Source organism: Bombus flavifrons, chromosome 2 (genome assembly GCF_040668555.2).
Source record: "Bombus flavifrons isolate JBK064 chromosome 2, iyBomFlav1_principal, whole genome shotgun sequence".
Lineage (NCBI taxonomy): Eukaryota > Metazoa > Arthropoda > Insecta > Hymenoptera > Apidae > Bombus > Bombus flavifrons.
Window position 1 is genome coordinate 12,448,418 of NC_138443.1, and position 16,181 is coordinate 12,464,598.

The 16,181-nt window shown below is 39.8% G+C and overlaps 1 protein-coding gene across 7 annotated transcripts in view; it reads left to right on the forward strand.

Annotated features, from left to right (window-relative positions):
- Ten-a (Teneurin-a transmembrane protein) overlaps positions 1-16,181 on the forward strand; it is a 708,522-nt gene that overhangs the window by 260,861 nt on the left and 431,480 nt on the right. For all 7 annotated transcript variants that reach the window (XM_069130210.1, XM_069130252.1, XM_069130246.1 and 4 more), the window contains one exon: positions 13,457-13,702. In XM_069130210.1, coding sequence (XP_068986311.1) covers positions 13,468-13,702 — 235 coding nt within the window. In that variant the 5' untranslated portion in view covers positions 13,457-13,467. The remainder of the gene's footprint in view (positions 1-13,456; positions 13,703-16,181) is intronic.

Sequence of the window (16,181 nt, forward strand, 5' to 3'; positions counted from 1 at the left end):
CGCGCAATAACGACCCTAATCTCCTTACGTCGTACCCGGCGCTGTTTTTGCCACGGCCCGAACGAAAGTGCTTACGCCGTTGACCAGTCGGCTATAAGGGACTTACAATTTACTTGCGCGTAAGAGGCTTTATGCGGCGCACCGCGCGTAAAACGTCGCGCCGCCCCGGCAGAATTTTACTTAATGTTCGTTCCGCTTTGCATTCTCGCGCCAGGGAGTTGACACCAGTCGGGGGAGAATAGCACGGGGCTTTATATCGCGGACTACGCCTCCGACTTTTCACTAGATCGCGGCTCGGACCGTCGTTAAAGGAGAAAGAGAAGAGGAAGAGAGGTTTTTCTCGCTGAAACGAAAGCCGGAATTATATACGATCCGGAAGAGGCGGTCACCAAGCAGAGGGGACGTTTTTGCACGTCTTGGGAAACGAGCATCGTTACGGGTCTCGTTTCGAAGCGGTAATAGCCCCTCCGGATTGGCCGTGTTATAGTCTGCAGGCAATTCGGTGACGTTTGATTTCGGGCATAGGGTGGGTTTACTGTCTTGGTTAAGTGATTAATAAAGCTGGATTTTGGGGGGTTAATACTGTAAATATATGTATGATGATATATGATCGGAGAAGGTTATTTCTAAAAATTTTGGCTCATTTATGCCTCGTTCAGATTAGTCGCTTTAATCCATTTCGAGTAATGTTATTCGGCTAATGTGAAGGATAGAAACTTGAAAGTAGTAAAATAGTTGCTTGAATTCAAGCCTGAACGAAGTTGGGATATAGTATATCTAGCCCTTTTGACGAAAAACATCAGTATATCTTACGTACTTTGATTATTACGGCTCAAGTCTTTGAATTATTTTGAATGTAGATGAGATATATCAAATATGTGTGGAATTCCCATTTCACGTTATTAATAATGAAATATTACGAACCAAAATTTATTCGATTTGAATTTATCGTATAATTAAATATGCACATAATAAATGATATTCGGGACAATGACTAAAACTAATCTTATATTTAGATATTACTCGGCCTATCAATATGAATTAAATATTTATTCGGTAAGTTTGTGGCGAATCGATTAGATATTATATTTAAATTTGTCCATAAGGAAAGACGAAAAATAATAGCTAATATGTGTGAAAGTAACGTAAAAATCTTTCGACACACCTTTCCCGTCAAATTTCGTTCGACGTTGAAAATACTTTTACCAGCGGCTTCTATCTTTTCCTATTAAATAATATGGCGCGTTTTAATCCATCTATAACGGAAGGCAATCAGTCACAAAATAATGGACGAAACGTGTGCTCAAATTTTTATATACAGACTATTTCACCGGACTCTGTCACATGAAATATGTCTGTTGTATTTAAAATCGCAATTTTTGTACGAAACATTTTTATGAAATTCTAAATGGAGCAAAAATATTTCAAGTGAAAAAGTTCAGCCGAAAACCATATATAATACAGTTTATTACATACTTCAAAGTTTTTCACTATATCTATCGAATATGTCCCTCCTTAGATTGGAAGTTTTGCTCATTTTTTCCACCCTTTTCTTTTTAACAAAAGCACGAGGATTTTTTAACTTTTTACAAACATTTTCTTTCTTTCTTTTAGGAACGTACGACCTTTTTTAATCAAACATTTCCTCCTTTCGCAGTTCAATATTATGTAAATTTTAGAACGTTTCTCTAGAAATGTTTTCGTAACCCAGGACTGTTCGATTCCTCTTTCGATTATGAGTCGAATTCTTCATTCCAGTTTAGCGATTTATTTTCGTATTTCGTTAGCTTGGTCAGCCTTCAGTTGGTCGAGTCGTTTTCTCACCAATGTCGTCAAGATAGCCGTCGCGTAACGAGCATTTCCGGTAACCCGCGCACGATGCTTCTTGAAGTTTAAATTACTCGAGCTCGATGGCTCTTCGCCGCTGAAAAAATTCATCAAAAGTGCGCGTGGCCTTAAGTGTCGTGGTTTAAGTTACAATTTTTTGAACTTTGGAGTTAATAGTGGTATACGTTACGTAATTACGTTGAATTAATAAAGAAGTGCCGTGGAATGCGTTTTCGGTTCGTTTTATGATTAAGAACGCCAGCAAATGAGTTTGATGAAAGTACATTTTTTTACGACGTTTGCAACTGAACGATTTCATTCGTTTTTCCTGAGAATACGAACGAATGTATGGGCACGTGCCCTGTCATAAAATTAAATAGATTTCTCTAAAAGAGGATACAATTACGAGTGCTTTGGACCAGAAGTACGGTTAAAAATCCTTTTTTCTGTACTCTGTATTCCAGTATTCGTCAAAGTTTACGACGTTGCGCGTGTCAATAGGGTCACTGCTGAAGAGTACTTTTATTTATTTTAACTTCTCTTTTATTTTAAATTCTCATAAAATAACATTGTTCGTAACAGTGTTTTTCTTTTAAAAGAAAATGTTTTCAGAAATGTTCCTTCTATACTTTAGAATATACATTTTGTGTATCTACGTTTTCTTCTATACATTCATAGAGAATATCGTATAGAGTTTCCACCTGAACTTTGTTACCGTGTTTTATGGTTAAAAATAGTATAAGAGTATTATATGGACAAAGGTTCTTAAAAGCTTCGTTAACAGGTTAAAACAAACGTAACGCGAAGATTATAGAAGCTATTTGTTTTTAGCAAGAAGAATGTGTTGCACATAAAATGTGCATAGAATAAATTCTATTTCGGCAAATTAATTTGCTATAATAAGCATCATGTTACACGGAAGTTATTTCTACTTTTAAAATTTCATTTTGTTTTCCAATTATATGGAATTAAGTCTCCCACGCTTCTCGAAATTCAAATTTCCAAAAATAGTAAATGCTTTTATCGTATCATAAATCTGTTACATTCCTCTACCCTTAACGTGACGTTCATCAATGCAACAATCGGTAATTCTCTAACTATTTGTTCTACATATACCAAAGTTAGAACACGTTCAAGTTTACTTCTCCACAAAACTACTGGCAGATCAAGTTCGTGAATTTCACGAAGTACCGTAATAACAATACAAGTCCAGCAACGCCATGAGCGAACGTTTACACAAAGACAGCAGTAAAACAAATCCGTTTTGCCTAGAACTCGGTAGGGACAGATCAAGGGCTACGCTACGTAATCTCGACGGGAGAGTCGTTGAATGGCCGCAGCGGCTCGGTATTGGTTAGGAGTGGCGGTCTAGCGGCGGCCAAAGTGAGTTTACATCGCAGTTAAGTTTCGCCTTAACGCGATGCCGAACTGCCTTCTCTCCCTCCATCACGTGGCAGTGTGTGACACGCGGATTTACCGACCATTTGGCAAATGAAGACGAAACTGCCTCGTAGATTACTGTGACCGCGATACACCACCGACAGCTGGAACCTCTAACGTGTATACCGGGCTTCCTTCCAACGTGATCGAAGCGATCGTCTGTCGGAAGCTACCCCCTTCGAATGTGTCTTTGTCTCTGCTTAATAGCGCGTTTCGTGCTCTGTCTCATTACACAGTGCTTGAATGATTTAGTTGTTAATTGTGGTTGCTTTCATACACAACATTGTCCTCGGGATTGGGTCGTATCGCGAATCTTTTTTGAATAATCGGAAAAATGTAAGAGGAAGACGATGAATTGTTTAAGGAAGGTTGCGTTTTTTTCACAGAAGCGCACAGTATTTCTTTTTAATGTGACTGAATTCCTTATTGAACAATAAGTAATTTGGAGAAAGATTTGTTCTGTCTCCTAACATTCAAAATATAAAAAATAGAGTTTGAACGCTGAAACTCGAAGACTGTGAAACATTTTAAATTTATATTTGTATTATTTTCCACACAACTCGTTTTTCAGATAATTAAGTTTAGAGTAACAGAACGATCCACTGTGCACGCTTTATTATTCGTGACGGATTTCAAATTTACGAGAGAAAATAACTATTCTGTTTTTTTCTTTTTTTCAGGGATCAAAAATTGTCATTCTATAAAGAGCATATCGAATATTTTACTTTGGAATATTTTGAATGTTTCGTACATGAAATATATGTATACGATATGAATTTCAAACGACGCGACTTCGAAGTGACAATTTTTGATCGTATAAAGTGACAATTTTTTATTAACTAAACGCCCCCTTTATCTTTTTTTTTATAAAAATATTTTACAAAAGGAACATCTTCCTTTATACTGCATTTTCAATCGAAAGCGGAACTAATTAGAAGCTATGGTCAAGTGTTTACCATCTGACACGAGTCTAAGAAATTTATCACATTCTTCGGGATTACTGCCGAAATTGGGAGAAAAGGAAAGGTCGAAGTATCATTTTCCTTTATTGGAGGAAACATCGGTGGAATTGTTCATGAAGCTCAAAGCCATAAAAGGGGAAGAAACAGTTCAATAGCGGTGTCACCATTCGCGTCATGAAATTAAAAGCCTTCTTTCTCAATATCAACGCAGCCTTCGAATTATTCCGATTTATTGAACTAATAAACTTCAAGAAATTTAAAAGACGAAGATTTAATAATGACTTCGAACGATGACGAATGACAGTAACTTTATTAGTTGAATGCACGACTATTTAATCCAAGAAATTTCGAATTAAACAAGAGAGTAGTAATGAATTATAATATTTTATAAAGTTAGCTAAAAAATCCACATTGATAATCTCACGAAATAGGCTGAAGCATTTTCGAACCTAGAAATAGACGTTGCAATCGAGTTCGCAATCACTGCAGTTAGAGCTACGTCCTCTCTTTCTTGATCTCAAACGAGTCGCTTTTGGAAGATCCAGCAATGGTTCCGTTTGTCTTCAATCAACTGGTGCTCTAACCTGTGCAGACGGGTGAATGTGGAAATTCTTCTCTGTAATCAATTAAACGGTAATTTCTTCGTTCCTTTTGTTTTCCTTTCATCAATTGGCCTAAAGTTTCCATTCGATGTGATATCGTCAAAGAAGCAGCGGGAAATTCAAATCATCGTTAATCAAATCTTATTTATTTCTTACTGTTAGAACAAGAAATATTCATTTTCGTCATTATAGTTAATCGATTACTGTTCATAAACAAGCGAACATAGGATACTTGTAGATATTATTTTACATCTGGTGTTTTTATTATGTAAGTTACTAAATGAAACGGTATAAACATTCATATGTAATATTCGTACATTTCTGCAAACACAGGGAACGAACTTATCAAAGTGAATTTTAGTAAAATTTGAAATTTTGCCCTTTAGTAAAGTCGTTAAAAAATGCATATCCTTTGTAGTTGACTCGACACAAAAAATTGCAACTATTTAAAACTCTATTAGGACTTAGGAGAGTATCTGAATTTTCATGAACAGTACAATTGTTGCAAATTGTTTGTTTTACATGCAGATACTTTTTTGAGTTGAGTAAAAACAAATGAAACATCGAATTGGAATCTAAATGGATGCGAATACCATATCTGAAGTACTATGCAAACAAGCTTTTCATGTAAATATTTTTTTAAAAGCGACTGAAATTTTTATATGAAAAAATACGATAACAGAAGTATGTTCTTCAATTTCTTCAAGTGTTTACTGTTCAGTTACATACCGGACGCCGAATAACGCGCCATGTACGCTTGTAAATTTAATTAGAAATATAAAATATCGATGACCTTTCTAGAAAATAATAAAGTCATGGAAGATTAAAATTTGAAAAACCGTACAACGTGCTCGTTTGTTTGACCAAAAACGAGATTCACGCCTGTGTTGATGAAAATATAATACATTAAACTGAAATTTCGTTCATTCTGATAAATATGAATTATTGTTTACATTTATTTTAATCAATCAGTAAAAAAATTTTTTCATTATCCGTACGATCGTTGATTGTCAATGTATTCGATTTGTTTGAGAATTACACGGCGTACATATATTTTTCATGTAACATCGACTCACCCCTATGCGTCGCGGTTTTTCGATCTCACGGAAGCAAACAAAATTTATGAGTAAATCGTTTCACCGTAACGTTATAACCTCATCCATCCTCATCGATTATCGTTGCTTTTAATATTCTCTCTCTCGTCCGCGCGAATCAACATCGTCCCTGAGTGCAGTCACTTTTGGAATACATTTCACGTCATGGTTGTTCGATAATCGTTTCGTTCAAAAACTTCAATTATTCGACATCCTATCTGTACGAAACGTGCACCAAGCTTAATCACATAAAATTTTGCTTAATAATTCCAAATCTTTCTGAAATTTTTAAAGGACTTTTGATATCGACTAGATTAATAACATACCTAAATATCAAGCTCTTCCCTAGGCTATCTCTGTGATTTATCTTTCCTTTCCTCGTCTGCGACGATCAGTATGTTATAAATCAAAGTGGATGTTAAATCCCAAGAATGGAAGCTGTGCAATGGCTTTATATAAACTTCATACAACAACATATAAAATTCACATAGTTTCTCAAAGTGTCCCGACTAACTTTTCTATTTCTATTTTCGAGTACATCTCAGAAGATCAAGTCAAAAGTTGGAAACAGCTTAGAACCAATTTCTTTCCTCTTTGACAACTTAACTATACTTTAACTCCAACACTTTCCGCTGAAATTATTCACACGGGAATTGTGCGAAAGCTAATGTACGAATTTAAAAATAAACTCTCCAAATTTTCTTTTCTTTTTTTCTTTTTCTTTTTACAAAGGACATTTTTTACGTTTTTACTACTAGACATAACTATAGAGAATATCACAAACGTATATCAAGAAAAATGCAATTCGAAACGAAAAAATAAAGCAAAAGCTGGAACACGTCTGACCGCGTACGATAGTCTAACGAGTTTGCAGAGGCAGGATGTAATCACGATGGCAAAGGTCCCGATATTTAAATTCATCTTTATCCGTGGATCCGATCGGAACACGGCGATCCGTAACGAAAGTTAACGAGATGGTGTTAATTAAATCCAACACATAGAATCTCTGGACTGGTGGGAAAATTCGACAATGGACGCGCATACAGGACTATGTATACAGTCACACACGAATACATGAGAGGTTGTGATCGCGCATAAAGGCGCGTGTACGCGCTTACAGGAGAGGCACAGAGAGCAGGATCGACGAGCAGACGAGCGAACCGAGCTGGTCGGAGGTTCGATGAATCGATGACCGCTTTTAGTAATGATGTGTACATGGCAGGCGGTTCTCTCCCGATGGAACGTCCGGGGTCAGCGTAGTAGAACGCCGCGCTGGTACGTTGCCTCGTGTGTAGTGGCAGCCAGAGTTTGCCAAGGGGGACTTATTACGTCCCTGGAATTACCATATAAATTATCGCGTGATGAACCCACCGGAGTGCGAAACGGTGCACGCTCCGGCCTTTGTCGAGGTTTCGGTTATGGTTAATCGGCCACGCCGTTTAATTGACATTCTGCGCCGCAAAATACCGCCTGTCCTACGCCTCGTGTAATTTTCTTCGTCTCTCAACCGCCGCGAATCGCCGTTCGCTTCCTCCTTTTGGCAAAGGATGATCATCGATCGAGTCGCGTCATGCAACCTGACTTTGTCCTTAACGAATTGATGGATGTTGTCTTAGATTTTGATGGCATGATTAGATCGACAGTAGGAATAGGCTAGATTATTTAACGAAGAAAAAATCGTCCTCTCCTTCCGACTCTTCCGACGTCAAACCGCGTCACGTCGCTACGCGGCTTTTCGTTCGACGAAACAGTTCAACCTAAATACGTCGCAGCGGCTCACGTGCATTCGATGCGCAATGGCGGCGGCGTCACGCGTGCCACGGTATATGTAAAAGGCAATCGTGGATTCCGCGTGTCGCTTACAAAGCAAATTTAATGACGCACGTAATACACGCCGAGAGTGTCTCGCCACAGAGAGACGTGATTAGCGGTTATTCAAATTTTCATGAGGAGAGCATAGTCATCGAAGGCGGCGAGAAGGAAGAACGTTCAAGGAGGAGAACAGAAAAGGACGCCGAGGGCTTCATCGACGAGATTACAGACAGACATAATTATCCAGTATGGCGAGATGACGCGAATAGAAGGCGGCAGGTACGGTGTCTGAACGTTTAAGATCCAAAGTGTGGCCTTCCTGTTGACGAGCGTGGAGGATCCACGTCTACGAGGCACGATGAATATGCAAAATTCTCGGTGTCGGTCTCACGAACCATATCCGACGGTACGACCGGGGCCACGGCCTATGTTTCATGCATTCAGATGCCCTTCTTACCATCGTGTCGTCCAGCTTGGCCGTGGAACAGTTGAACAATGTCGCCGGCTGTCGCGTTCATTAGGTGCCGTTTAAAAAGTCGCTCGTCGACATTTCACACAAAATTCCCGCCACGAGCAGTGCCATGCAAATCCCGCTCAATTCGCGCGAACACGGGGAAACTCTTAAAGCCTTTTATAGTGTGCCTCCTCTAAGACTGAATTCGTGGCCTGAAACTCCGAGTGCCACTATATTCTCCAGCCTAGGTATTACGACGCGACGTTTCTCGCGGTTTTACGTCCTGCACACACGTTCCACGGTATGTCCGCTGTGAGCGAGAGTGCGCGTGTTCGTGTGGCTCCCTGACTTTTTAACCTCTCTCCGAGAGGCTCCCGCAGACTGATTTATGTTTACCAGGGCCGAGAGGGAGGTGGAATTCGGTGACCGCTTAACTTGTTCTCGTTCTTTCACCGTTCTTGGAAACTTGTTTGCGTTATCGTCGCAGAGGAACTTCGCTTGATGTTCTTTGAATTCGATTAAAGAATTCTTGAGCTAGCTGGCGGGCTTGAGTAACGGTAGTTATTTAACAAGTGGCTTAAGTCACGAAACGAAGCATTGTTAGAAGGTAGATACGTGACAATGTATGTTAGGAATGAATTTGCTTGTTACAATGGATATATTAATTACTTTATATAACTGATATATCTCCTATTTTCTTTACAATTACAAAGATATGATACAAAAAAGTTTTACTGAAGTAAATACACTAGAATTGCTATTTGATAATACACGTTACAAGTATCGCGAAAGTGTAGAAAATTAACGACATTTTCCATCCAGGACGACGATTTTAATTGTAATAAAATCGTGCCAGTCTTTTTCTTCCAATATATTTCCGAAAATGTCAAACGAGGAGCCTGGAACAACGATCGTAAGTTCAGCATCGGTTAATAAATCCCTGACAACGCGCGGCTCGGCTGAAACAATCCCAGCCTCCGGTTCTGACTCCTACTTTTGTCCAGGAAATTAGAGTCATCGCGACGTTGTTTGCCCGACGAGAGGCAGCGGCGTCATATTTCACGCACGAGCGAAACTTGAGAATCGTAATTGAACGCGAGAGGAAACTCCCTCGTGCTGGGAAGGAGGAAAGATTCGTTGGACACATCCGACGTCAAGACGAGCACAGGCATTAGGGAAAAAGTTATTCTTATTACCAGGCTGGGTCACACGTGTATATTATTGCCAAGAAGTTATCTCGGTTCTCCGCGGCAACGGACCAGCCAGAACGTGCAACTTTTTCGATACTTTCTTAACGACGATCTCGCGTCGCTTTCATAACCTGCCGTAGACATGCATTGTCTAAAATTCGGTCATCTGTGGTGATTGTCGTGACACCAGTATAGATCTCTTTTTACCGCTATATAGACCGGCGACGTCATATTAGTGTCATACGAGTGTGATAACATATGGTTAGTACATAATAAATTCGTAGTTTCATAAACTCAACTAGGGAAACTGAGCGAAAATTTGTGTACCCTTAAATTTAAAATACTGATAATTTTCCTGAGAATTTAGCTTTCTATTTCTAGAACAAACCTTATGACATAATACGTATCGTCTTTTGACGTAACTGCAGAGTCATGAATTGCAAGGATGCTGAAGGGCCTGAAATGCCATCGGGTAGTAAATTCAATTCTATTCGCTTCTACTTTCAAAGCGCTTGGTGTTTGTTAAATAATTTTTTCATCGGATTTCTTTTATCAGTTCGGAAATGTTTCGCTAGGATCCAAGGAAAAGCAACGAACGTAAAAGATCTATCAAATACGTGCTTCTTACGAGGTAACCTCTTCCTGGAAGATATTCTCTAAGAATGGGAAAGTAGTTAAAGGGGGCATTACGCGGACCGTTTCATAAAAGAACGGATGGTCCTCTTTTTCTTTATATACAAAGCCTAACGTTTTACATCGCAGGAAGAATACGCTCGCTATGTATAGTCAGCAACTACGCGACAGGATCCCGCGTTAAAGTTTTTATATTGTACAAGACTGTCATATTATCGGCCGTTAATGCCACGTGTTATAAGTTATAGCAATAAGAGTGCCCTACACGGTTGAGTAGTCCGCGTTTATAGCTCCTTATGAAAGTGTTCTATTAAAAGGACGGATGCTGTTCTTAATATGTGAAACGAACAGTGAGAGAACGATGGTCGTAAATGATGTGCCATAAAGTGCTTTATTTTGTAACATCATGCGGAATTGTCATTGTGTTTTTCGATAAACGAAGATTGCTCCAAAATCGAAATAAACGCAATTTATTCACGTAACAATTCTCAGCTCGTCATTTTTCGTTGTAATATTGAACGGACAAAATTTGTGCGATTTAAATAGGTTTTGAGATTTTGACGCACTATAATCATTTCGTGATTTTTGCCGCTACTCGCGTTCCTTTATCGTCACTGGGAAATTATTCAAAATAATTTCAATGCCATTTTTACGATATTTCGAAATTATTGAGGATTATTCGTGGTCGGTCAAAGGTCGTTTCGAGGTTAACTCATTTTAATGCACTTGTAAATCATTTGGAATCAGTTTGCCAATATTCATAGTGTAAATAATCAGTTCGTCGTACTAAAGATATATCTGGTTCATTTACGATGGATCAAATCAATCGTTTCAAAGTAAACTAATTTCCATGGAATTGAAAATTACTCAAAGGCACTGGAGCCACGTCTAGTAACATCTAATCAATTAACCAATTCCGTGTCACGCTGTGATTGGAACTAAAAACCTGCCTTGCGATTCTCCGAAGTCAACAGACATCGAATTCTAAACTAATACCACAACAGCGATCAAACTTCGATTAAAGTGAGTTTCGAGTCTCACGAAATTTTAGCTTCCCCGCTACGGAGGTGTACGTTTCTGGCGGGGGTTGAGTAGGGTTCGTTAATTCGACGCCAAGTTTTCCGATTCACTTACGGTTTGACAAGTCCGCCACGTTCCGGGCGCGCCTACACGCGAGCGAAGAAGGAGTAGTCTGAAGGGTCGGTGAAACAAAACATCGTAAAGCACCCTCTCGTCTGTAGAGGATGCGACCTGTTAGCCCGGCATTCAGGCAAGTGAGAAAAGTGGCTGTTAGAGGTAGCCGGCGATGCATAAGGACTCGTTTCCAGAGGACAAGTTATCCGTGCCATTGAGATTTATTCGAGGTAACCGTCCATGTCATAATACATGTGTCAACGTGTAGAAAATATCTCCTAAACTAATTGTTTCTTTTTTTTCATACATATTTTAACATTTTTATTGTGGAAATGACGAAGCTGCATCCATTATTGCATATACGCTTGTTAGTACGTTGAATGTCTGACTAGCGGCTAATTCTATACATACGTACCTATGACGCACAGATGATCTGACTAACAATTGATTCTACTTATGTACATGACACCGAGACTGTCTGACTAATGGTTAACTCTACTGACGTATACGATGCTTTAATTGTCTGTCTAATGGTTAATTCTACTATCGCATATGGTACGTTAATTGTCTGATTTGCAATTAATACTGCTGACACATACATCGTGTCGATCGTCTGACTAAAGATTAATTCCACTTACGCAAACGATGTCCCGATTGTCCGACTAACTGTTAATATTACTGATTCATACGGTGCGCCAATTGTCTGACCAACGGTTAACGGATTGTCTGACGGTTAATTCTAGTTACCCGTATGGTGCATAGATTGTCTGACTAACGATTAATACTACCGATATATTCGTGTATGCTATAGTGTGCATAACGTTGCTAACTTGAGCGCTTAACTTTTTCCAACGAATTTTTTTCACATTTCTAAGAATAGTATGGATGGTCTGTTGAAAGTAATTTAAAGTTATTTTACTATCGTATATATATATAATATTTCATTGCCGAACGGCCACGCATTCGAAACGAACAGCAGCGACGGAGTATCACGTTCGCGTTTTTTGATAAACTTTCGACTAACGGGAATTTTTAGTTGCTCTTAATTTCGAGGCCGGCTCGTTCTCGCACCACTGCCTCTCGTTCGCCCATCCTCCCGGCTCAGCGCCGCTGAAATCGACGTGGTTCAAGTGGTTTTCAACGTTCTCCCAGAACCTGAATATTTATTTGCTCTTCCACAGAGATGTTGACCCGGAGCGTTTGAAATTGAAACGAACGTGGCAGCCGATGGTTTCTGGACCGTGTAAAAACCTCCGGTGTAACCGACGGATATACGTTGCATGAACATTTTTTCCCGCACCTCCTTCATTCGTTGTCGGCTTGTCTATTGTTACCAGTGTGGTATTTACTAAGTTTGGACAAGTAGTGTTAAATTAGATAACAAGTAGACATGACAGGTAATTACCTACAGATATTCTGTGTATAATGATCAAACGAAAGCTGAGGATACGATTGAATGTAATTCAAATCATTTTTATCGATGAATTTTTCGAGATGCTCCTTTAATAAAAAGGAAGTGATACGAATACCTGTTCAGAATATTTAATTACTCGGGTTATCTCATCTGTACGTAGGACAGGGTCTTCCAAGATCGATAGCAGCTTGAATGTGTACGGCATCGGATAATTGAGTGGTGGATACCTCTCGAAATTCCCATGGAGACGTCCTCGTAGCGAGTAGCTCTCCCTTGATTACAGAGACAGCTGATTGATGCTTCGGGGTACGATCCAGCTAGCTCGATCGACCACCTTAAGATCATTCGCTGTTCTTTGGACTATGAAATTTCGGTTTCGATTCGCCGCCGCGAATGCCACAGTAGTTACGCGTCATCTATAATATTTCTCTTCTGTTTAACCCTTCCGTGATTGCGAAAAATCATTTCTTATTTATTGGCGAATGGAATGGATGGAATTCAGTTCTTCATTTCACCGTTGGGAAAATATTATGTGTGTCATATTTGTGAGTACACTGATTTCTGGGAAGAAAGAGACGAATTTTGAAGAAAATATATTTGTACAAGTACCTCTCAATTATTTTTAAGACGATTTAATAAAATACATGCTGACTACGCAGTGTTATCTCCCAATTTATATTCTACTATATATCGTACCCCGCTATCTTTCCTAAAGTTTCTTCCTGTTCAAAGATACAAAGAACTGTTTTCCATTTTTCCCCAACTACCACCTCTTTCTGTGTCTGAACGCTACGTACGTATAACTTGGCTACGAATTCCAATGAATTGAATATTCTACAAATTTGCACGCTTCGTTACAGGCAATATCGCTGATGTGTATCCTTATGTTGGCAGATGCTGCAGTGATGGACGGTGAGGGTACGCTGGGCCGCGGTCACGGAAATGGGGGCCGTGGGCTGCGCCGTCAACGGTCCCTGGAATGGAGAGAGAGGCGCGGTTACGGGCCCAGTGCCCAGTCGAGCAGCGACGACGAGGAAAATTCCCGTCACGCCGTTGGTGCCGCGTCCGTTTCATCCGCCGGTAGAGGCGCTCGCAGCCCAGGCCAGGTCTTCGCCTCCCTCTTGGCGCAGCAGTATGGAAGTGAGTGATGATATAATTGATGTTTAATACCTTGATCGAAAGCCTCGCACCAGCCATACGGGAAAAAGTTTGGCGGATGTAGGTGGCCGGTATTCGTCGAGGTGCCTGTGTTTGGGCAAAGGAACGGTGTTTGATGGGAGTTGCCGTGAAACGTATTGGGAGGGAATTGGTAATTTATCGAAGGGACTACGGATTTCCAGGGTAGCAGCAGGGAAAAGTATTGCATCGCCGTGATTGATTTTATTCTGCCCGGAATATCAGTTTCCTTTGTCCGTCTGAGATCCTTTGGAATTTCTAATGGTCTTTCTAATTGATTGTCCCGTTGGAATAAATAAGGAACAGCGATAGTATATGTTGTCTTTTAATGTTACTTTTTAATCGATCGCTTATTAAAGGAGGAATCGATAATTGATAGTAATTTTGAAAACATATATTCAAGTTGTTCTTAATAAAATGATGCTTCTGCGGTTTAAACACGATTACAAATATCTCTAGCTTAATGAAAAAAAAGAAACTTAAATGAAATTAGAGCCGGTGATTTGGAGCAAAGTGAAACACTACGATAATTCTATACAAATATCTACAACCAGCGTAAAAAAGGATCTCACAACGAGAAGTACAACCGTTATCTTCATTAAGCGGAAACACGGTTCGCGACTCATCGAGCCCGTCCGCCTCCTAGACAAAAGAAATTAACGTAACGATTCGACTTCTAAGGCGTAGCTCTGATTGGATGACCCTTCGTTCGGCCAGTCTTCCGGCTGGATTCAAACGAACTTTAACGAGCGACTTAATGAGCAACCTATGAACTTTCAATTGCAACAATTAAATCGGCCGCGCGAAACGAACAGGTCGGGGAAATAGCCGCGCGAACAGGCGCGATCATCGAGTAATGGCCTGTCGAAGCGAAGAGAGAGCTTCGTTCTGGACGCGGCTTAACGATACACACTGGCTGACTGACGGCAACTTTTTCCCCTTTTTTTTTATTTCTTTCGACTCGATCTGCCGCTGCCAATAATAAAGTTCACGGTGGCTCGTTCATCATATTCCATCAAACAGGCGCAGACCACGCTCTCGGCCATTCGGTTCAGCCTTCCTCTCCTCCTCCACCTCCTGTTCCACCGCTTCCCGCTTCCATAATCTTCCTTCGACTCCCTGGCAAACGCGTAGATTAAAGGATTTACGAAATTAGTTTTACTTCCTCGCGTCGTCTACGAGCGCGGCCGGATATTAAGTTCGGAGGCGAAATCCCAGATTGCCAAGCGTGGGGTGCTCGCAGCACCGCGTCGTGGACCGTGTTCCAGTAAACAATATCTTAAAAATGCAGCGCTGCCCGCTTACCATCCGCATTTGCATCTTGGTTAATACAGGTATTCCGTGACCACCAGTTGTATCTCTACTAAACAAGACTTTATAAAAACTTGGTTTCCATAATATGGAAGGAAAATAAATTGAATTTAGACCTCCTGATTAATAATAAAATACTATGGATCATCGTGATATAATCTTGTAGTATTGGAATCGTAATAATAAAAAAGAGTGAGATTCCAGCTCAACAATTGTCGATGCTAAAAGGACACCTTCGTATTTTCGCATGCACGACATTTCATCGAACGAATTAATCTCGTTCCGTGTAATTTCGCCCAAAATTTGTATCAAATTGGTAGTAACTATCTTTACTCAATGAGATCGATTTTAGAGCATAGATTGACGTAGTACGTTTAGAAACGAGGTTTCAAACGATGCGATCGATATTTGGATGGATATTTTCAACGACTCTGTATCCACAGATAATTATCCGTATATGATTATACCATTGCTTTCGTTTGCGATTCGTTTGCGTATTCCGTGTATCGATTACGCGATTCGTTTGTGGTACGCCGTATAAATATCACACGCCACATAACTGCATTATCATTGACGGCTTATTTGGATTACTACTTACGCAAATAATAGTTTAATATCGCGCGTTCCGGTTGCATGACCATTATTTGACCTCGGATACGGCCGGTTATCCCGATTAAATCTACAAATTCGTACCCTACCACCTTCATCGTCGTATAATCTTTGTCCCATACACTGTGAGCGTGTCGTAATCCTCGCGTTTCAACAAATCTTGGATAAACTACTCTCCCGTGTGCTTTCTGCGTATATTTAATCTTACTGGTTTAATAAACAACAGCGTATTTTGATGGAAGAATAATCTGCAGTGTAGAAACTGTAAGTTATTGTGTTAAAAATGAACCTACTTTATTTAAGAAGTAAAAGATAAATCTGTAATGGTAAAATTAAGAAACGTGTAGCCCTAAACGATCAAATTGCAACGCACTTGTTGTACTATCTTTTCTAATCACGATAATTGTATATCGTACACATATAACGAATATTCGTTTTGTATAACTCTGGTCGAAACGAAATTTTAGCTAGTGTCTGCTCAAATGAACTTCTGTTGATTGAATTTGCTTACTTGAACGTAAAC